General features: G+C 38.5%; 2 protein-coding genes and 1 long non-coding RNA gene across 3 annotated transcripts; 2 read left to right on the forward strand and 1 right to left on the reverse strand.

Annotated features, from left to right (window-relative positions):
* Positions 1–1,849: 1,849 nt before the first annotated feature.
* Positions 1,850–21,196, reverse strand: LOC129743811 (delta-aminolevulinic acid dehydratase). The gene is made up of 5 exons (XM_055736012.1): positions 20,854–21,196; positions 20,587–20,734; positions 3,195–3,647; positions 2,396–2,512; positions 1,850–2,315 (listed from the first exon to the last, which is right to left on the reverse strand). The coding sequence occupies exons 1-5, from the start codon at positions 20,961–20,963 to the stop codon at positions 2,157–2,159; spliced, it is 987 nt and encodes a 328-aa protein (XP_055591987.1). The 5' UTR covers positions 20,964–21,196; the 3' UTR covers positions 1,850–2,156.
* Positions 2,623–18,600, forward strand: LOC129743813 (uncharacterized). Its single transcript, XR_008736686.1, has 3 exons — positions 2,623–3,687; positions 3,788–4,130; positions 18,360–18,600. It is a non-coding gene; the product is annotated as an uncharacterized LOC129743813 (long non-coding RNA).
* LOC129743812 (elongation factor 1-gamma-like) lies at positions 14,847–15,500 on the forward strand. Its single transcript, XM_055736013.1, has 2 exons — positions 14,847–14,880; positions 14,939–15,500. The coding sequence occupies exon 2, from the start codon at positions 15,013–15,015 to the stop codon at positions 15,295–15,297; it is 285 nt and encodes a 94-aa protein (XP_055591988.1). The 5' UTR covers positions 14,847–14,880; positions 14,939–15,012; the 3' UTR covers positions 15,298–15,500.
* Positions 21,197–21,403: the final 207 nt, after the last annotated feature.

The following is a 21,403-nucleotide window of genomic DNA, read 5'->3' on the forward strand; positions in this document are numbered from 1 at the left end:
CAACTCTATAGAACATACAATCAAAACAAAGAGAAATAAAAACACAAAATCGTTGCCGCTTTTGACGTATCTCTTTTCGATCTCACCGGGATGCCAGACACACTTAAATTTTCTAAATAGATGCAAAGTGATCTAAAATTACATTCTGAATCTAAAAGAGGGAATCGATTAGATTCAATTTAGTGTAAATTTAGATGATTCTCGGTTGAGTCATTACAAAAATAGGTCTTTTGAACTTTATGATCCGTTAAATTTTTTGAACTGGTGGTGTATGTGTCGTTTAAATTAAAATTGATGTAATATTAGATCTATTTAAAATTAGAGCATGAAAAATTTAGGTCTTTAAGCGTTCCTGTCACGTTTAATTTTATAAATTTTTTGGTGTGTAGCTATAATATGGAGATTACATTATTGTTTCGTGTTCAGACACTTGAAAAGCCTATTTCCTAACGGGCTGAAACTTGAAAAACTAGATGAAAACGTTGAAAAAAGCATTTTAAAATTTTTTGCCGAAAGCTGAAAACCAGCCACTGTAGGGGCATAATGAGAACCCCCCCTGGGGCAGTATAAGCACCCATTAATCAGGGCACGATGGGCGTTTTCTGCCGGGAAATCTAGCAGCGAATTCAACTCGATGAAGTCAGGTGAGTCGTAGAGTCGTAGCAATAATAAAATAATCTAGGTCTGTTTGTAGAATTCAACTAATTAACACACGCTCATACATAATGTTTCTGGTGCGTTGTTTGGCGGATTATGCTACTAGCCGTATAATGTAACAATCGAAAAATCGATCATTAATTGTAAATGGAAAAAAATCACCTCGAACAGAAATCGAACTCTAGTCTTTTGATTACCTCTCCGACACCTTACCAATAGGCTAAATCATCGGATGTAAACTAGTCAAGTTGTGGCTCTATAAATCAATCAATAAATAGATTCTACGGCAGAAAATGCTCATCGTGCCTTGATCAATGGTGCTCTATATGCCCCGAGTCAACAAATTTAAATATAAACGTGTTTTAAAATTGATAAAAGTGAAAAATCAAAAATTTTTTGATGGTAAAAATTGAGAAACAATGTGTAGATCATGTTGCAGTGCGTACATTATAGATCAAGGTGATTTTAAGATCATAAGAGCTTATTTCGTGATGCTCAAAAATTATAATATTTTCGTTGCTCGAGAACCAAGCTGCTTTTTTTAAAATATCTCTGTAAAGATGATAAGGAGATTCCTGTTTTTTGTGAAAAATGAATGCTATAGGAAGTACGAAACAAATCCTTATGAAAATTTATTTAAGAAATTGCGTACTTTTGTAGAAAAGATGCCTGGGTTCTCGTTATGCCCTTATCTTCCCTATTAAAATTTTAAAAGCATCCTTGAACGGATTTTGCCAGTTCAAATCACATTATAACAGTTTTATACTGATCGAACCACAGATTTTTTTTCCTAAGCTTTAGCAAGCATTGATGAATAATATAGGTACAACATAATGAATTTCATTGTTCATTCAATTTGAGGCACAATACTGATGAATCCAATGTGACATAAAATGAGATTTTTGAATTTTACAGATGCGCTGAAGACACGTTCGTTTGATGTCATGAATTTTGAAAATTATACCATTTGTTAGGAGCATAAATTTTGAGGATTAAAATTTTCGGCAACAAAAGTTTTAGTTGAATTTTACCTTATACTTCTGGATTTTGGAAAGGATTTGAAAAAACTGGCCAATGTCATATAAAAGCTTGATAATTTTCAGAAAATTTATTTCCCTTTACTTTGTTATTTCAAAAGCTTTTCTTGGCCGAAGAAATTATAAATATTCTGCTTAACATCGCCGCTTTCCCAAGCGGTCTAAAAGAGACCCGTTACCCTATTTTACAGAGAAACTTTTGCCCAAAAACAAGATTTCTTTTCAAAATACAGTTTTCGATTCAAAAATATATTGTTTTTGAAGAATTTCTTTCTTAAACTTAATTTTTTAAGATACTGACACTGTCTTTTCATATATTTGAGAAAGATTCTAAGTGAGTGACTATAAATACACCACGATTAGTAATTGCTTTCCTAAAAGCATCCGAAAACCAGAATGAAAAAAAAACTTTTTCATATAAAACTACAATAAACTGTTAGTGATCGTTTCCGATTCCTTCATTCATTCCCGCAACCAATCTAGCAAAGTGGGTGTGAAATAGGTAATAATGCAGTCTGCTCCAGCTCGCCGCATCCCAATCAGCACTTCCCACAGGACCGTCCGCAGATCGAATGCACCGATTTTACCGGCATTCAACAGCATCGAATACTCGCCCGATACCTGCAGGAACAGGAGCGAAAACAAAATTGATGTTTAGACATTTGCCTGGAATTAAATTTTAAAGTGATGCAAATCTGTACCTGATAAATGAAGAGTGGCAGTTCCGGGTAGTCATCCTTGACTTGTTTCACGATGTCCAAGTAAGCCATGCCCGGTTTGACCATCAACATATCAGCGCCTTCCTCGACGTCTCGTTTCTGAACAAAAACGACAAAGAAAAAAACACAGGAGAAAATAGTAGCACAAAAACCACATAAAGACTCTCGTGAAGACTCTCATAAAGAACAAATCAATATCCTCTAAAAAGTTTCCATCCTCCCAACGTAGACGGAATTTGGATTCAATGACAAAACATAAAAGGAAAAGAAACAAAATTCTCGTCTACCGAGAATGCATTCTAAATAATTCCATTACAAGCATCCCCAGCTTCCGTTCTGCGGAACGCAAACAAAGAGAAACCACCCACCCGGATGCATTAAATGAGGATGCATTTCTCCCACCAAGCCACCCAACCAAAAATTATAAAACCGGAAAGAAAGAAAAACCTTCCCATATAAGAAACCGAATACATAACGATGGAGCGGGGGAAGCCATTGGCATTTGACTCCGCGCCTTTGTGCGGGTTTAAATAGTCAAACACGTGGTGGTGTGGCTCCAGAGAGCGAAAAGTACATAAAACAAAACTTTTCCATCTCCGTCTCTTTGATTTAACCGGTGTGGAACATAAAGCAAAGGTACGAACTTTTGGGCAAAACAAAGAACGCAGAGGTCAAAACAAAATTAAACCAAAACATATGGTTAGCGGGTGGGAGTTTGCGCAATGATTGATTGACTGTGGCTCCAGAGAGTAAAATGTGATATTTCATTCTAAAAACTTACCGCTGCTCGTTTAGCAATTCCTTTCGAGCCCGGTGGCAACTGGTAGCATTTGCGATCGCCGAAAGCCGGTGCAGATTTGGCCGCGTCACGGAATGGGCCGTAAAACCCAGATGCGAATTTCACCGAATACGACAAAACCGAAACACGATTTTCCAGTTTATTGTCCCGCAGAATCCGTTTGATGGCACCGATCCGATTGTCCATCATGTCCGAGGGTGCCACAATGTGAGCACCAGCCCTGGCATAGGCCAGAGAAATTTCTGCTATCCTCCGGATGCTCGGTTCATTGTCGATGGTGCCGTCTTCGGTTAGGATGCCACAATGGCCGTGACTGGTGTAGGGGCACGGGCAAACATCACAAGCAATAAGCAGATCCGGAAACCATTGGCGAAGCTGTGGGAGCGCTTTGATCACTGGATTGTTTGGGCTGTCGGCAGCCGAACCCGTGGAGTCCTATAGAAGATTTGGAAATTTTCGAGCATAATTGATTTTAGTAGGTGGTTTTTTTAAACAAAATATGTGGGTTCACAGAAAAAGATGAGGTTCGATAATGATTCAATTAAATGATATGGATACCTTTTTCTATATTTCAGTAAACAAATTTTTGATTCTGCCTCCGATCCAACCAACATACCTTGTGGTCGGAAGTTCCAAAAAGGGCATTACAACTACCTACGCTCCGACAGCCCTGTGGTCAGACGCACTGAAAGCTGGTGTGGGATCCCCCATTGGTGGCCGAACCAATAAAATCTAAAACCTCCGAAGGCAAAACCGATTTCCCGACGGCCCCGTGGTTTCGTTTCCAAACCGAAGGAACTTGTCCCGGATCTGGGCGAACTCAAGCAGACTCAACCCTTCCGATCGGTGTATCGGATCTCGCATGCAGATGGTCATCGGCAGCAGCGGGCCCAGACACTAACACCACAAACATAAAAAGTAAGTTCTCGATGGTAAAACTTAGCTAGGGACGTTAGGGAATGTTAGGTTTTTGAAATGCCGAATAAAATCATAAAATTCGGTAGCTAAGTAAGCGTGATTTCTACCTCCTCTTATCACTATCCTAATAACGGCAAGCTTGAGCTGACCCCGGGAATCTTGGGGAATCTCTTGTGACTGAGCGGGCGTAACGGAAGGAGAGTTACAGTATGAAACCTACCATTCCAACCGGCGTGAAAGAGAGTTCCTTTCTAGACCTCAGGGCGGCACGCTTAACAAACAAAATCGCAGGGAGCTTCCAGAATGTACTCAGAAAAAAACCCCAAAATTGCACTTCTCGACAATAGTATTTTTATTTAACGTTTGCACTGCACAGGTCTATTACAAAAGGCACGATGCCTGGAGGGCTATGCTCTTGTGGATACTGCCAACTCCTAGTCGGCAAGGCTGACGTTGTAACTGAATCAGCTTCCGCGTTTGACAATCGATGGCGGCACCTCAGATACCTGTTCGATCCCGATTGGTGTTGGCAGAGGCCTTCAACTGGTGTATGGTCCACTATGCCGGTCGATTCGTAGGGTTCAGGATGGACGATCGACCGAGGCCCTTGATCGTGGTTTAACTGATGTTCGGTGGCGGCTATTTCCGTCGTAGTTGGAGGGAAAAGGTTATTCCAACGACGGTCTTTTATCCCAAACGAAGGGGTCCTGGTGTCTGGCTGTTATTTGCACTTCCAAAGTTTGTAGTTGCTTATGTGTACACTGCGGTAGTTTTTACCAAAGTGAGCCAGCACCAGGAAGCCGCATTTGACCGGCCTTGAAACGCGAGTTTCGGTCGTTGCTCTCGCTTCACGATCGCTGTTCGTTCGTCGTATCGTCGGGGCGTCGCTGCCAAACGTGTGAGTACCCGGAAGCATCGACTATCCTAGTTGACCCTCTGGTTGTGAGATGACAAAGCATTCTGACTGCATGCTGTTGACGTTGTTGGGCAGTTGTTGCTTCGAAGGCGGATTTTTGGGGAAAAACTTCACACACACTAGTCACTTACTGCGATATTCTACTTATTTTTTAAAAAGCTACGTTAAACCGCGATCAATCTCTAGCACCTCGATGGAAGTGTCTGACGCTTACACTTTTTGGAATGATAACACTAGTTTACAAAATTTTAAAAAAAATCGTGAACTTGATTAACTGACCAACATTTTAAATGTAAAATCGGGCGCTGAATCCGAAAATGAAATTCAAAAAAATCTCAGTAGAACCGTTTTTGAGTTATGCTCCAAATATGAAATTTCGAAAAAATTAAAAAAGTTCTTGTACTTAGATTAAAATATCTCGGACGGCATAACAGTAATTTGAAATCCCTCTTTTGCATATTCAAGGTGAATAAGTTATCTATCGATCATCTGAACACTATTTTTGCGTTTGACCAACAGTATTGTTGATATTAGTGACTTTATGAGAAAAAAAATTATAAAAAACGCATTTTTTTAGAGAAAATTTTGTTTCAACGAAAGTTTTAGACTCGATGATAGCATTTAAAAAATCTGATTTTCTTTTGCGCTTAAATGTCAATTTAAAACAAGTGGTTCAAGTGGTTATTTATCAAAATCGGTTGAAAATTGAAGAAGTTATGGCTACTTTACCATAACTGAAATTTTTGGAGTTTTTAATAATTTAACGAACCGCAGTACACTTATCATAGTATAGGAAGAATGGAACATGATAAATCTAACTCGTTCTAATACAAAATTATTTATTAGCTTACCAGAAGGTCACATGCCAAATTTCAGGAAGATCTGACCATAGAGAGGGGTTGCTTAAGTCTCAAACGTGAATAAAATTTTGAGGTATTTTGCCCGGAAGCAACGAAAAATACTGGTTTTTCATCAATAACTTTTTTCATCACTAGCTGATTGTTTTTTATGGTTGATTTTCTTAAAGCCTAAGTTGAGACAAATATTTCACCCGAAGACTGTAACTCGATTGGATTAGAAACAGAAAAGTTATTGCGGTTCAAAGGCCGCAAATTTTGTCCAATATGTAACCAAGGGTGAGCTACTGCCCAGCACTACTAAGACTCCCCTTCTGTTGCCTCAGGGTCGGCTTTTCGTCAATCAAAAACTACAAGGAAACGCTAGTAAATTCAATTTCGAGCTTCGCTCGCCAACCTTTATTCCGACTTGTCGACAATCTTCCAACTATCCCCCAGTGACTGAGCAATTACTCTCCTACCTTACTCTTCTGCTTCGGGCCCTTCGTCTTTGGTTCACCCCTTCTCACACCGTCGGTTGTCCCGTGTCTCCTCGTAGCTGTTGGAGGAGGCACACTCGTGGCTTAGGTGGGTTCGTGGCGCCGGACTTCGGCACGGCGGGTGGAGCTTACTAAGTGGCTACGGCGGGCCGCTAGGGTTCCTCGGAGGCACTTCTGGTAGGCCTTTGAAGAATTTTGGAGAAACACGAGCGGTAGAAGTCTCGAACTAAAACCTCGGGGTCCTGGTGAACAGTAGAGGGAAGCAAAATGGCGTCAGGTCGGGTATATAGGTATTCACGGGGCTATAAGGTTACCTGGCCGGTTTTTCACGCACACTTGAAATAGGTTTTCACGGTGCGAACTGCTGTTTGGCTTACTGCGCCTTAACTATGCTTTTCGGAACAGCGTCAGCGATGGTAATATTAGCTAAGATAAAACGACTAGCCTTCAACCTTTCGTTCTCAGCGTTGCACCATGAAATGGCCATTTTGGACCAGCACAATGCCGCTCATACCCGACCGATGACCGCCCCTCCCTTCGTTGCTGACCCTTTCTCTTGCCTCTTGCTCCGTGATCCTTTCATCCTTACTGCGGCCCTGCTCCATTATAGCACGCTCATGCTGCCCTCTGTTGCATGCTAGCCCCTGCCTGTCAGTTTTATGCTGCTGGGCTGCGTCCGGGATATCTGAGGTCTAAAGGCTGGTCCGTTTCACTCTCCACTGAATCACTAGCACTTCCTCGACATTTAACGTTACCGCGACGAATCTTAGTAATCTTGAACAGTAACTTTCACATGGTTACAAATACGCAATGAGTACTTTTTACGCATTGCGTTTTATACGACAGTTTTCGACCAAAATACGATCTTTGAACCGCAATAACTTTTCTGTTTCAAATCCAATCGAGTTACAGTCTTCGGGTGAAATATTTGTCTCAACTTAGGCTTTAAGAAAATCAACCATAAAAAACAATCAGCTTGTGATGAAAAAAGTTATTGATGAAAAACCAGTATTTTTCGTTCCTCCCGGGCAAAATACCTCAAAATTTGATTTACGTTTGAAACTTAAGCAACCCCTCCCTATGGTCAGATCTTTCTGAAACTTGGCATGTGACCTTCTGGTAAGCTAATAAATAATTTTGACTTAGAGCGAGTGAGATTGATCATGTTCCATTCTTCCTATACTATGATAAGTGTACTGCGGTTCGTTAAATTATTAAAAACTCCAAAAATTTCAGTTATGGTAAAGTAGCCATAACTTCTTCAATTTTCAACCGATTTTGATAAATAACCACTTGAACCACTTGTTTTGAATTGACATTCAAGCGCAAAAGAAAATCAGATTTTTTAAATGCTACCATCGAGTCTTAAGCTTTCGTTGAAACAAAATTTTCTCTAAAAAAATGCGTTTTTTATAATTTTTTTTCTCATAAAGTCTTTAATATCAACAATACTGTTGGTCAAACGCAAAAATAGTGTTCAGATGATCGATAGATAACTTATTCACCTTGAATATGCAAAAGAGGGATTTCAAATTACTGTTATGCCGTCCGAGATATTTTAATCTAAGTACAAGAACTTTTTTAATTTTTTCGAAATTTCATATTTGGAGCATAACTCAAAAACGGTTCTACTGAGATTTTTTTGAATTTCATTTTCGGATTTAGCGCCCGATTTTACATTGGAAATGACCTTCAGTTTACTGAGTTCAAAAATGCTGTAAACTAGTGTAATTAGTATGAAGTAGGTGTATGAAGTTTTTCCCCGAAAATCCGCCTTCGAAGCAACGACAGCGCAACGACGTCAACAGTATGCAGCCGTCATAGTCAACGGACCAATTAGTCCATTCGTCCACTTATTTTAAAATTGAAATAAAAGCATATTTAACAGTCTTGTGTGGCTGCTCCTTAAAACGATTAGTTCATCTACAGCAGCGAGACCGCCAATTTTCTTTGATACAGAATTTTAGCTTGTTCCCTGCACTGTGTCGTCCAAATAGAATCATTGTCCTTGTGTAGGCTTCCTCACTGCTTATGGCTCATTATCACCCTGTCCGAAGTGATCGATAAAACCTTCCTACAAGTCGCTCATGTTGAAAATGAATTCGACTGCCTTTTTGCCGGTGTACTGATTGTTGCGCAGCATATTTCCCAGATTTTTCAACTCCAAGAGTAGATCTTCAGCCATCCTTGATTGAAAGGATTGAAAAAAGGGTTGAACCTTGAGGAATTGCTTCGAATTATTAGGTCTACGAGAAGACATCCTTTTTCAACAGAATAAGATCCAGTTAATCTACAAGGGTCGCAGACACCGATGACGATGTCTTTTCTGTGGGTAAAAATCGCGGTTGGTATAACATGCGGCGCATGCTGTTACCGTTATTCCTATCGAAACATTTACAGCTAAAATTTTAAAAAGGTCTCTTTGGAAGAGGTTTTCGTTAAAATATACTAATTTCGTTATGACAATTAAATATGGGAAAATATTGGCAACACTTTTAGCTATCAACAAGTTCTAAAATTGGTGTTAATAATTTCATCGAAAAAATAAGGAAAAGCATTAAAATACTAGATTTGAAGGTGTCTGCAGGAAATACCGGAACACGAAGCCTCGGAGCGGGTGTTTTCTTACCCACTACATACCCACGGAACACCTTATCAGGTTGTACTAAGCCGAAAAATTGCAGGTCGGTGCTATCGTTTCTCTTATTCTTTCCACGTTCGCGCTATACTGTCAATAACCTGTATAGAAGCTGCGGTCGAATCAGCATCGAAGAAGTGCAGCAAGCTCATATGTGTGTTGATTGTTTTGTTTTCTACCTACCAAAAGTTGAGTATGTCCGAAGTGGAATCTGTTTTGTGCGCGATTTGCTCGAAACCGGAGAAGGATCCCAGCAAAGTGATCGAATGTTTGTACTGCTACAAGTCTGAGCATTTCAAGTGTCGGAACTTGTCAGGCGAAGCCATCCGTAAGCTTCGCAAACAACCGTTTTACTGCTCGCTGGAATGCCGGAACTTACATGCAGCTACATCGAAAAGCAACGACGAGGAGTCCCGTGTGCTTAAAGAGCTACGTACTGTGCTGACTGAGATTCGCGAAACAAAATCCGAACTTACCGAAGTGCGAAATACGGTCAAAGAGATAGAAAAGTCGCAGGATTTCGTCTCTACCAAACTGGATGGTATTCTGTCTGAAATACAGGAGCTGAAAGTGAATCAAAATAAAATGAAAAAGGATGTCTTTACTCTGCAAAGTGACCAGCGAAAAATTGAAGAAACTGTGTCTAACCTGGAGCTGGAAGTCGATCGGATTAATCGTTTGGCATTATCGACGAACGCAGTAATTTTGGGTGTTCCTTTTAAAGCAAACGAAAATCTTATTCAATTAGTTGGACTGATTGCTAGCGCTGTTGGTTACGATCTTACCCAATGCTATTACGGACTGTAAGCGTTTGATTTCAAAGGAAAATACAGACAACGGAAAAAACAAAACCATCCCGATCCGCGTTGTTTTTGCAAGTGAGAAATTGAAGGAAGAACTGTTTGAGAAGAAAAAGGCTCACGGGTAATTATTGTTGTCGGCAATAGGTTACGAATCCACAATTGCCAGGAAAATCATCTTGCGGGACGACCTAACATCCTATGGAATCAACCTGCTCAAGACAGCTCGTGAAAAACAAGCTGAAGTTGATTTCAAATACATTTGGCCTGGTCGAAACGGAGTCATCCTTGCTAAGAAATCCGATGGATCCAAAATTGAGGTCGTGCGATGCCAGAATGATCTCTCAAAATTGGAACGTTCTACTAACAAGCGGCAACTGGACATTTCTAGTGGCTCATCCGGATCACCATCAACTCCTCATGGCTATCCGGCAGCAAAGCGTTAATAAATGATGATTCTTCGCAACATCGATATTTTTTTTCGAATATTTTAATCTTTTTCCCTTATGTCTAACACTACTATACAAAATTTTCAACATCACTGTATACAAAATTGGATAAATAATAAAATCAATATTGATAACAAAATGGGTCTACAAATTCTTCAATTAAACATTCGAGGCTTGAATGATCTTCCCAAATTCGACTGCGTAAAAGATATTCTTAAAAGGTATGCGAGAAGAATAGATATTGTAATCCTGTCTGAAACGTGGATTAAACTTGAGAGAACTTGTCTGTACAGTCTAGATGGTTATCGGAGTTACTTTTCCTGTCGAAATGAATCTCATGGTGGTCTTGCTGTTTTCATTCACACTGATCTTGATGCACTTATTATTCAAAATCGAGTTCTGGACGGTTTTCATCACATCCATTGGCAGCTGCATACGCACGCGAGACCATTACACTTGCATGCGATTTACAGACCCCCATCGTTTGAAGCTAGAAGATTTTTGTCCGAACTTGAAACTATCTTATCTGGATTGAAAGGTGAAAAGGATTTCGCAATATTTGGTGATATGAATATTCCTGTAAACATGCCCTCGAACAATGTTGTCTGAGACTGCTTTCTTCATACAATGCTGTGGTAACAAACACTTATACAACACGACCTGCTAGCGAGAACAATTTAGATCATGTTATCTGCTCTTTACGAATCGCAAACACTGTTCAAAATGAAACGATAGACACCGATCTGAGTGATCATTGTATGATTTCTTCCGTACTAGAGCTGCATTGCAAACGAAGTTCTACAACGCTTGTTAAATAGATAACAGATCACAATAAACTAAGCAACCTGTTCCGTAATTCGATGAGTACAATTCCCACCAATTTAGATGCAAATGCAAAACTCCTTCACGTTATTAACACCTATAATTCATTGATAGCCCAATGTACCAAACATAAAAAAGTTAATGCCAAACTTAAAGACTCGTGTCCTTGGATGACATTTGATCTATGGTGGTGGGTGCGACTAAAGGAAAAAACTCTCAAGAGGCTAAAAAGGTTCCCTAATGATCAAACGATATCCGAGCTTCTTACTCACGTTTCAAAACATCTACAAAAAAAGAATGCAGAGTGTAAACGCGATTATTACGAAAAACTGCTCCTAAATTGTTCTCCACGCAAAACATGGGTGAACATAAACAAAGTTTTAGGACGTAACCAACGCAACGGAAATCCAACGAAACTTATAGTGGACGGAACCACTTTCACCGATACTAATCAAATTTGTGAAATATTCAACGACCACTTCTGTAACGTGGGTCCCAATCTAACGGCTAGTTTAGATAGCGATAGAGATTTTCGTAAATTCGGTACAATCACTCCAAATTATCGTAGAATCTTCCTCCAGCCAGCCACCAATTCCGAAATAATTTTGCTGATCAAAGATCTGAGTAGCAAAAAAGCAACAGGTCCTGACAACATTCCAGCAGCTTTTATCAAACAAGAGCACCAAATTTTCGCCCCATTAATTTGTGATATTTTCAATGAGATAATACGCACCGGAGTTTACCCATCCTGTTTAAAGACTGCTCGTGTGGTTCCTGTGTTCAAATCAGGCAGTTCTACTGATGTAAACAATTACCGACCGATTTCATGTTTATCTGTCCTTGATAAATTGATTGAAAAATTGGTAGTTCAACGGTTGGAAGCTTTTACAAAAACATATGATCTTATCTATTCCTGTCAATACGGATTTCGCCAAGGTTCCAGCACACAAACGGCAACTTCTGAGTTGATCCAGGACATATACGACTCTCTAGACAAAAAGGAGCTTGTAGGTGCACTCTTCATCGACTTGAAAAAAGCGTTCGATTCTATTGATCATGGTATTCTAGTACAAAAATTAGATTTATTGGGTATAAGAGGAGTCGCAAACGACTCAATATCAAGCTACTTATCCGAACGACTGCAATATACCACGATCGACGACAAGAGGAGTTCCCATGGGCACATTTCCACCGGAGTACCTCAAGGTAGTAACCTAGGTCCAATACTTTTCATATTATTCATCAACGACCTGGCAAAATTGCACCTTTACGGGAAACTTCGTTTATTTGCTGACGACACCTCAGTATTTTACCGTGGTGCAAACTGCAATGAAATAAGTTTAAAAATGGAGTACGACATTTTGCAGCTGAAACAATATTTTGAATCCAATCTTCTATCCCTGAATCTTTCCAAAACGAAACACATGTTCATTCGATCTCCAAGGTGTGCATTGCCACCCCACGATCCCGTACAAGTCGGAGACCGCATTATTGAAGAGGTCAAGGAATATCCGTTTCTCGGATTGGTTTTAGAGTCCACCATGTCATGGTCTGCCCATATCACATCGTTGAAAGGAAAACTAAGTGCGTTTTGTGGACTGCTCAGGAAAATTTCGGCTTTCGTTCCTGTAGTTTGTCTGAAGAAAATATACTTTGCCATGGTACACTCACGGCTGATCTACCTTGTTTCCTGTTGGGGAGCTGCTAGTGGGCCTTATTCTGCGACGCGAATGAAGTGACTCGGAGTCACATTAGTCGTAGTCACGTGACTCTAGTCGGGGTATTCCGAGAGGCGACTCACTCACGGTGACTAGTTCATTGCCTCGGTGGCTTGATGTTCATTTTGACGTTCCAGAGGCAATGAACCAGTTTCATCGGGTTCACCATGCGAACTGTCAAAGATGTAAGGAACATTCAAAGCAGGTAGTGTGATATTCAATTTCTTGGATGACGTCACATACATAAAGAATTTCAAAATAATGTTTTCAATTATGTAACCAAACCCAATGTAGGACTTCAATAAGAGTTTGATTTGTATTTTTGTACGTGACAAAATTTCAGATTTAGATAAAATGCATACTGAAAAGTATTTATTTTAATTTTTTTAATGAGATTCGAAATCAAGTCGAAATGTTTTTTTTTTCTCTATTCGGATTCCCCATTTTGAATCGAAAATTAAAATAGCTAGAGAATTTAAAATGCGGATTGAAACTTCAAATCCAAAATTTTAATGTATATTTACGTTTGTCTTATAAATGGAATATATCTTATTTGTATTTGACGATAGAAAAGGTGTCATCTTTTTTTTTTGCAACGATTGCGGTACTATGTGTCGGATCGAGATTAAAATTCTTACATGGGAGTTTTACCTGTGGTTTTACAGGACTGATTAAAAATTTAAAATCAGATGATAGAAAAAGGGGTCGTTCATGTTCATTGTTTGATATTTTTGCCATCCATTTTTTATGCCTCCGAAAAAGACGTAGATTCGTACTCGTGTGTCGTTTTTGACGGATTTACATAATCTAATTTCAGTTTGAAAAACTTGAAAAAAGGATAGTGTATAAAAAGTGTTTAATATTAAAATCGATATATTTTCATTAAGTGAAATTTTATAAACTTTAATAACAATAATAACTATAGTTTTAGCTCTGCCTTAATATACCAAACAAATCTTTAAAACTACATCATATATGATGAAAAGAAGCACCACATATGACGGAATTTTCAGTGCGAGTTAAATATATCACGTCTGTAAATTTGACAGACGTGTTGAATTTTCCAGACATGTAATATTCAACTTGCATCCAAAATTTCGAGACATGTGATGTTCTGTTTATTTATTTCATGCTCTGATATTACAAATTTCTTCGTTCTTCGTTGATTGAAAAAATATTTGAATGACAAACATTTATTCATCAAAAGCGCAATCTTATCTCCTTACATAACAATTACACACTAACTTACCCGAAAATAGTTTACGACCTAAATATTTGGCCAAAGTGTTGGGCTCAAAAACAGCAGGTCGCTGCCGGAAGGTCAAAATACGGTGTTTGAACAACTTCCTCTTCCTGTCCCAGTTAACGATGGCCTTCAAAGTTGTGCAACCACAAGTCTCTCGTTTACGGGTGCTTTCGCAAGACAGCAGAATATGAAGTTTCATGTGGGTGATGGATCCCGTTCCAGTTCCCGACGCATCTTTCACATATCTCAAAGCAAGTTTTCATTAAATTTTAGTTTTTTTTTCGAAAATATGAAATTATTAAATTAATACAATTATTGAAATTAATAAAACCTGTTAACGAAAGATTTGGATAATTATATTACTATAAAAATTTACTCACAAGCTCAATTTAGAAATTATAACTAACACATGTTCAAGCGCTAGAATCTCGTACCTTAGAAATCAGGCTACCTTATTGGATTGACAGTGATTGACGACATCAGAGATGAATTTTGCCTAATATGCGTACATACTCAGGTGATGCAAATCTGATCGATTGCATGCAAAATTATGTATATTAAATTAAACATTTCAAATACTTTCGTGTTTTGATTTGTTTGCTGATTATTTTTTTGTGTTTCAAGTTGTGGAAAAAGTTTGTGCCGACATTAAAAAATGTATCTTTTGTCTGTTTTGGTTGCCACAAAATTTATACATAAAAATAAGCATCACCTTCTATTGTGTTTTATTTGGATTAACCACTGAGTTCATTTGTAAATACGAAATAATTCATTCCAGCTGTCAAAAAAAACGTTACTGAAAACAACATGGGAGGCCTCGAGATGGTAATTATTTTTAATTAAATTAAATTTGTGTTATTGATATTGATTGATTTTATTCCAGAATGTGGCTGCTACCCTGAACACAAGGAAAAGAAACCGACCTCGACCAAGAAGGAACAGGAACCCGCCGAAGAAATGGATGTCGCCAAATTATCTTTAGCAAATCCCAATTCCAAGGATCCGAAGGAAACTTTCAATTTCGACGACTTCAAACGGTGTTATCCCAACGAAGATGAAGCCAAGTCCATTCCTTACTACTTTCTTCAGCGTCAGGAAAAGATACGTAAGCAGATCTTCGCTTCCATGTGTCTGTCCGGTGAGGACAACAACAGCACAATCTCCGGCATATGGGTCAGGCACGGACAGGTGCTGGCCTTCACCCTCCCCGACTGGCTGGTCAATTACGAGATGTACGACTGAAAGAAACTCGTGCCCAATTCAAAGAACACAAAAAAAATTGGTCAAGCAGTACTTCTCTTGGACTGGTGCCGATAAAGCCGGTCGCAAATTCAACCAGGGCAAAATCGTCAAGTAAATTAGCAAATGAACGGTTTACTCTTAGAATAAAATAAACTATTTTAAAACAGAAACTGTTATACAATTAAATTCACAAAATTCACACTATGCCATGGATTTCCTAAAATTTGCTTTGAGCGGCAAAGATTTTTCAACATTCGTCAGCTCAGCTTTAAAATAGCATATAGGTGAAATTCGTATCAAAAGTAGCTCGGAAACACTACAGGCTGTTTTTTTTTAATGAATTGTGTTAAAAGGAATTCTCAAAGGTTTTTTTTTAATCAAAATTATCTAAAAAGAATTCTTTTTTTAAACAACATATTTTAAGCATCCATAAAATATTTGCCTCAAAAATTTGATTTATTAAAAAGAACAAGTTGCTTCTAAAGATTGAAACTAAGAATTGTTTTTTTTTATCTAAAAACATTTACTTTAAAGTTTCTGTCAATAAAATCATTACAATTTTGAAATATTAAGAATTTTTCGTTTTTATTTCTTCCAAGTCACCTGCGGAATAGGATACGACTTCAAAAGTCACTTGGCACCGACTTGAGTCACGCCATTCGCCTCTGGGAATACGGTGACAGTAAAAAAAGTTCATTCGAGTCACCTAAAGTTCATTCAAGTCACGGCATTCGCCTGCTAGAATACGGTGACTCTAAAAATCTAAGTCACTTCACGTCACTCGCCTCGCAGAATAAGCCCCAGTAAATCAATTCTACGAGAACTTCAAGTCATTCAGAATCGCTGTATTAAAGCCGTATTACGCAAACCATACTTGTATCCAACGCGCCTCCTCTATGCAAACGAAACAGATTCCTTTCTTCCAATAAGTGCGCTGTATGAGCTCCAGATCTTACTACACGTTCGGAAAATTGTGACTTATCCTAGTCAGTACCGGAGCTCGACCCTACAAACTTCATTGAACGCAAGATCATCAAGAAGAGCCGTTACCTTCATTCTATCGCGAACAAGCAACGAATTCGGACGCCGCAAATTATCGTTCATCGGTGCAAAACTGTACAACCACCTGCCCACACCGCTTCTCAACTGTCACACCATCGAGAATTTCAAAAAACACCTGAAGCTGAACTTCAAAAGAAAGATAAACTCATATCTATATATATAAAAAGCAATTATCTGTATGTTTGTTTGTTTGTTTGTTTGTTTGTTTGTCCTCTATAGACTCAGCCGTCTTAAGAGCTAGAGATCTGAAATTTGGCATGGATGCTCATTAGGACCAGGAATGATGAAAAATGTTTTTAGATTTTTGGACGACCCCTTCTGAAGGGGGTCGTCCATACAAGACAAATATTGTTTTCACGTTATTGACGTTGTTTTCCGTCGGATTGTGATGAAAATTTGCACATGAGTGTTTTGAGAGACGAGCAATCGATTACAGTTATCAAATTTAGAGTCAGGGGTCGGCCAAAGGGGTCGTCCATATCCACTGATTAATGTTTTTGCGATATTAGCTTTATTTTACATCGGATTGTGATGAACATTTGCACATGAGTGTTTTGAGGGATGAGCAATCGATTACAGTTATCAAATTTAGAGTCAGGGGTCGGCCAAAGGGGTCGTCCATATCCACTGATAAATGTTTTTGCGATATTAGCTTTATTTTACATTGGATTGTGATGAAAATTTGCACATGAGTGTTTTGAGAGACGAACAATCAGTTACAGTTATCAAATTTAGGGTCAGGGGTCGGCCAAAGGGGTCGTCCATATCCACTGATTAATGTTTTTGCGATATTGGCGTTATTATAGATCGGATTGTGATGAAAATTTGCACATGAGTGTTTTAAGAGACGAACAATCAGTTACAGTTATCAAATTTAGGGTCAGGGGTCGGCCAAAGGGGTCGTCCATATCCACTGATTAATGTTTTTGCGATATTGGCGTTATTATAGATCGTATTGTGATGAAAATTAGCACATGAGTGTTTTGAGGGTCCAGCAATCGATTTCAAGTTTCGAATTGCGGATCAGAAGTTGGCTGAAGGAGTCGTCCATACCCAACTTTAATGTTTTGCGATTTTGACGTTATTCTACATTGGATTGAGATGAAAATTTCCGCATAGGAGTTTTGACGTTCTTTTGCTTTCAGGTTTCAAATCTTGACTCAGAGGTCGGCTAAAGGGGTTATTATCTGTTCACTGATTTTACGATATTCTCTTGATTGAGCATAGAATTGTAATGAAAATTGACACATGGGAGGTTAACAGGAAAGATAATTGATTTCAGGTGTCAAGTTTTGAATCGTGGTCAAAAAAAGGCCGTCCACGTTAGTTGCTCACTGTTTTCGTGATATTGTCGTGATCATGCATCGGGTTGAGATGACAATGTTCAGATGAGGATTATAAACTATGAGCAATTGACTCCAGGTAGCATGTTCGGTGCCAAGGGTCGGCGAAAGGGGCGTCTATATTCACTGATCACTGTTTTCAAGTTCCTGACGTTATTTTACATATAATTTGAAAAGAAAAAATGGCACAAGGGAGTTTTGAGGAACGTAAAATTGGTTTCAATTATCGAATTTCGGGCCATGGGACAGAAAAGGAGGGTTTCATTGAAAGTTCAGTGTTTTGTGCAATAATTTTGTTGGAGGCAGTTAATTGATACCAATTTAAGTGTGAAGGTCAAGCAAAAGAGTCGTGCACATAAACAAATAGTACATGTTTCTGCCATAATGTCTAGATTTTGCAACCGATCGAGAAGAAAACACTCTCACATAAATTTTAATAAAAAGTCAATCAACCGTTTAATTTGAATTTCAAGTAATAGTAACAGTAGCGACTTTAAACACTGTTGAATTTTTTCCCCAAAATTGTCGAAAGAATGTTTCGAATTCATTTTCTTAACTCATTTTGACGTACCAATGATTTAAAGCGAAACGAAGTTCGTACGGGATCAGCTAGTCTTACATAAAATTTTCTTTGCTCTTCTCTTCCGCCTCCCCTAGCCACCGCCACACCTCGCCAGCCACCCTCCACCGCCAACCGCCCACCCTTCAAATCAACATGCACCAGAATCACGCAGCATATGAAGAGAAACATATTTCCTTATACAAATTTTGTTCAATGTAAAGTGATAACTGATAGCTCAGTTACAAACCGCCAAAAGCAATCCCTTAAAAGAGTACATCTCACTGGGATTGTATCTGCCTAACTGAAAAACTATTGTAAAATGATTGTAAAACTGATTTGAAGGGTTTTTATGCCAATTGAAGAATAGGTTTTAATATAACTTAACTTCAACTGGCTTTTCCCTTAAGAAAAAAGCAGAAATAAAAAATAATAATAAAAAAAAAAATTGTCTACGACACGACTACATGTTACCAATTATTTGCCTTCAGGAAAGTGGCTAAATCCATTAAGAAGCCAATCCTTGCATCGTCTGAGACGATTGCCGCCAAATCAGTATTTTTCACTATATTTTTCTGTAGATTAAAATCGTTTACGTTGACGACCGGTTTTTTACTTGATCCATTTTAACGTTCGTAGTTTGCTAAATAGATGCATTATCCTAAACCAGAATAGAAATTTTTTTTAGATTTTCGCTTATCCAAAGTAGATTCCATTGAAGTAACGAACACTAGAACGTATTGCTAAGGTTGGTTACGAGCTGTCATGGAATAAATAGGTGCCATAGATGCAGAACTTGTTGATTGAAAATAATAATAATTACTTTTTTTAATTTGCTCTTTTCAAAGAAGATTTCTACTCGAACCTCCTTTAACTTTCTCATAGATCTCCTTTGAGGCTTTTGGTACTGCTGTTTCGTCTGTTTTGAGACCGCTTTTTCGTCTCCTTTGAGACCTTTTTTAACGTCTGCTTTGAGACTTTTATTACGTCTACTTTGAGGCTTTTTTACGTCTCCTTTGAGACTTTTTCCGGCCTTCTTCGAGATTTATTTTTCCGTCTCCTTTGATACTTTTTTCCGTCTCCTCTGAGACTTTTTTAACGTCTCCTTTAAGACTTTATAACATTTCTTTGAGACTCGTATTCCGTCTCCTTTGAGACATTTTTCCGTCTCCTTTGAGACTTTTTTGTAACTGTCCCGATATGAGATTTTTAGTTACCACGTTTAAGTCTACATGTTCATATTTTGAACCCTTCAATATTCACACTTAACTTGCATCTCATCTATTTAAATTTACAACTCTTTAATTAGCCAGGTGGGTTAGACTCGAGTGGCCAATGTTGTAATTTAAAAATCTTTGGATTAAATCCGGGCTTGAACGGACTGATGGGTTGACAGTTAACTAGTCTTCATTCACATTGATTGCTTAGTTACTAAATTAATTTGCAAGACTACCAGAGTCTTATTATTCGTAATGGTGAATTCACACCACAAATTTAGGATAATGTAAATTTTTCTTGCATTTCTTCTACTTCTGCTTTAGACCTATTTGTGAAGAAATGCGCCAAGGATTAACAAATAGGCGATGGACGCTCTCGCAATCCTGGTATACGATTTCTCTTGAGTTAAGCAGGGAAAGCAATAGTCTTTACTCGATTAGCTGTCATTGTTATGGAAATCTGTGTAAGAGTAAAAAGCAAGCTTTATTCTTTTTAGCAGGCTCAAGCCCAAGTATGTTATTTTTTCAAATGAATTCTTGTAACGTGGAGCGCCAAAATTTGATCAAAATTATTGAAAATTATTTTGTTCTCTGTTATACCCAATAGAAAACAATAAACTACGAAAATCTGTTGTGAAAATGAAATGAGTCATCTTGAACTATTGTAACACAATCTTTTTTTTTGTCCGCAAGGACTTCAAACTCGTTCATACTTTTACCTTTTAAGACGTTAAAGCCCTCAACTTTAACTTTCCTACCTAATAACATATTGACTGTATATGTTCTCCGGGAATAATTTTTATTGCCATTCAAGCGCATATTTAATGAAAATCAGCCGATATTGGAAAAAAATGATGGAAAATTGGTGGTCAGCGGTTCTACCAAACAATTCGTCTAAAAATCCTATAAAGATTCCAAGTTTATTGCCTGATCTCTTCCTGTCGTCCGATATTGCTAAAGTTTTGCATGTGAGCTTTGAAAACCCCCAATGATTTTTATACAGTTGAATTCAGTCACTTTCAAGTCTTTAAGTAACTTTTTTTACCCTACATTTATGGGTTTTATGGGCTTATTTTTCACTAATTTTTTGCCTACTGCTAATTCCTACCTTAGGTAACTTATCGACAACACCAAAGACCAAAATCGAGGCAAGTCCTTTCTCAACCAGCGGAGCTAGATGCTTCCTCAGTTGATTGATTCCGTACCGAGCCACCCCGGGCATGCTGGGTATCTCCTGGATGGCCTCATCGTCTTCCCTAAAATCATAACATCATTGCAACTGTTTGAATCCACCATTCAACAGGTATCACACAGCACGTTTTCAGCTAAACTGAAACAAAAACAACGGTAGAATCGGAAAACAACTCATACTCACACCAAAAAGATCGGGTACATCAAATTATGCACAGCGATATCCACATCTTGGCACTGGAGCTTGCGCAAGGTCGGGTGGAAAATGCTGCTGTGGAGTTTGGTCTGGGCCATGTTGACAATCGACGGGCTTCTCTCCGGAATGGACACAATGTACAACAAATTCACTTCAAATTATCACTGTTATCACTATCGGGGGCTTGATAAGCTACACCTCTTTTTTGCGGCGACAAAATAATATGTACTTCAATACACTTTCACCGATCGACGTGCAATGATTGTGTAATTTTTGCCTGCCTGTCGTCGCCAGCCGCCCGGTGGAATGTAGGCATTCATGAGGGGTTGAACTTGTTTTGATTCGAGTCCGCGTGGCCAAAGCAGTGTTGGATTGGGTGGAAGCAATTTTCGATGGTGTTTGTGAGTAGCCGGATAAACAACGAATTTGCAAGTCAGATTTTTGTGCAAATCGAAGCTCAAATGTGGGTCTTATGAAATAAATATTGTAGAACAAAGTGTTGGGTATCAGTTGCATTTGGTTTGATCAACAAATAGTT

This window comes from Uranotaenia lowii, chromosome 2 (assembly GCF_029784155.1).
Source record: "Uranotaenia lowii strain MFRU-FL chromosome 2, ASM2978415v1, whole genome shotgun sequence".
NCBI classification, from domain to species: Eukaryota; Metazoa; Arthropoda; class Insecta; order Diptera; family Culicidae; genus Uranotaenia; species Uranotaenia lowii.

Excerpts from the sequence above, each read along its gene's own strand:
- LOC129743812 (XM_055736013.1), top strand. The coding sequence starts at position 15,013 with ATGGATGTCGCCAAATTATCTTTAGCAAATCCCAATTCCAAGGATCCG.
- LOC129743811 (XM_055736012.1), bottom strand. The coding sequence starts at position 20,963 with ATGGCCCAGACCAAACTCCACAGCAGCATTTTCCACCCGACCTTGCGC. Across the intron at positions 2,513-3,194 it reads GAATTGCTAAACGAGCAGCG|AAACGAGACGTCGAGGAAGG; the intron begins GTAAGTTTTTAG and ends GTTTTTGTTCAG. Across the intron at positions 2,316-2,395 it reads TGCCACTCTTCATTTATCAG|GTATCGGGCGAGTATTCGAT; the intron begins GTACAGATTTGC and ends CTGTTCCTGCAG.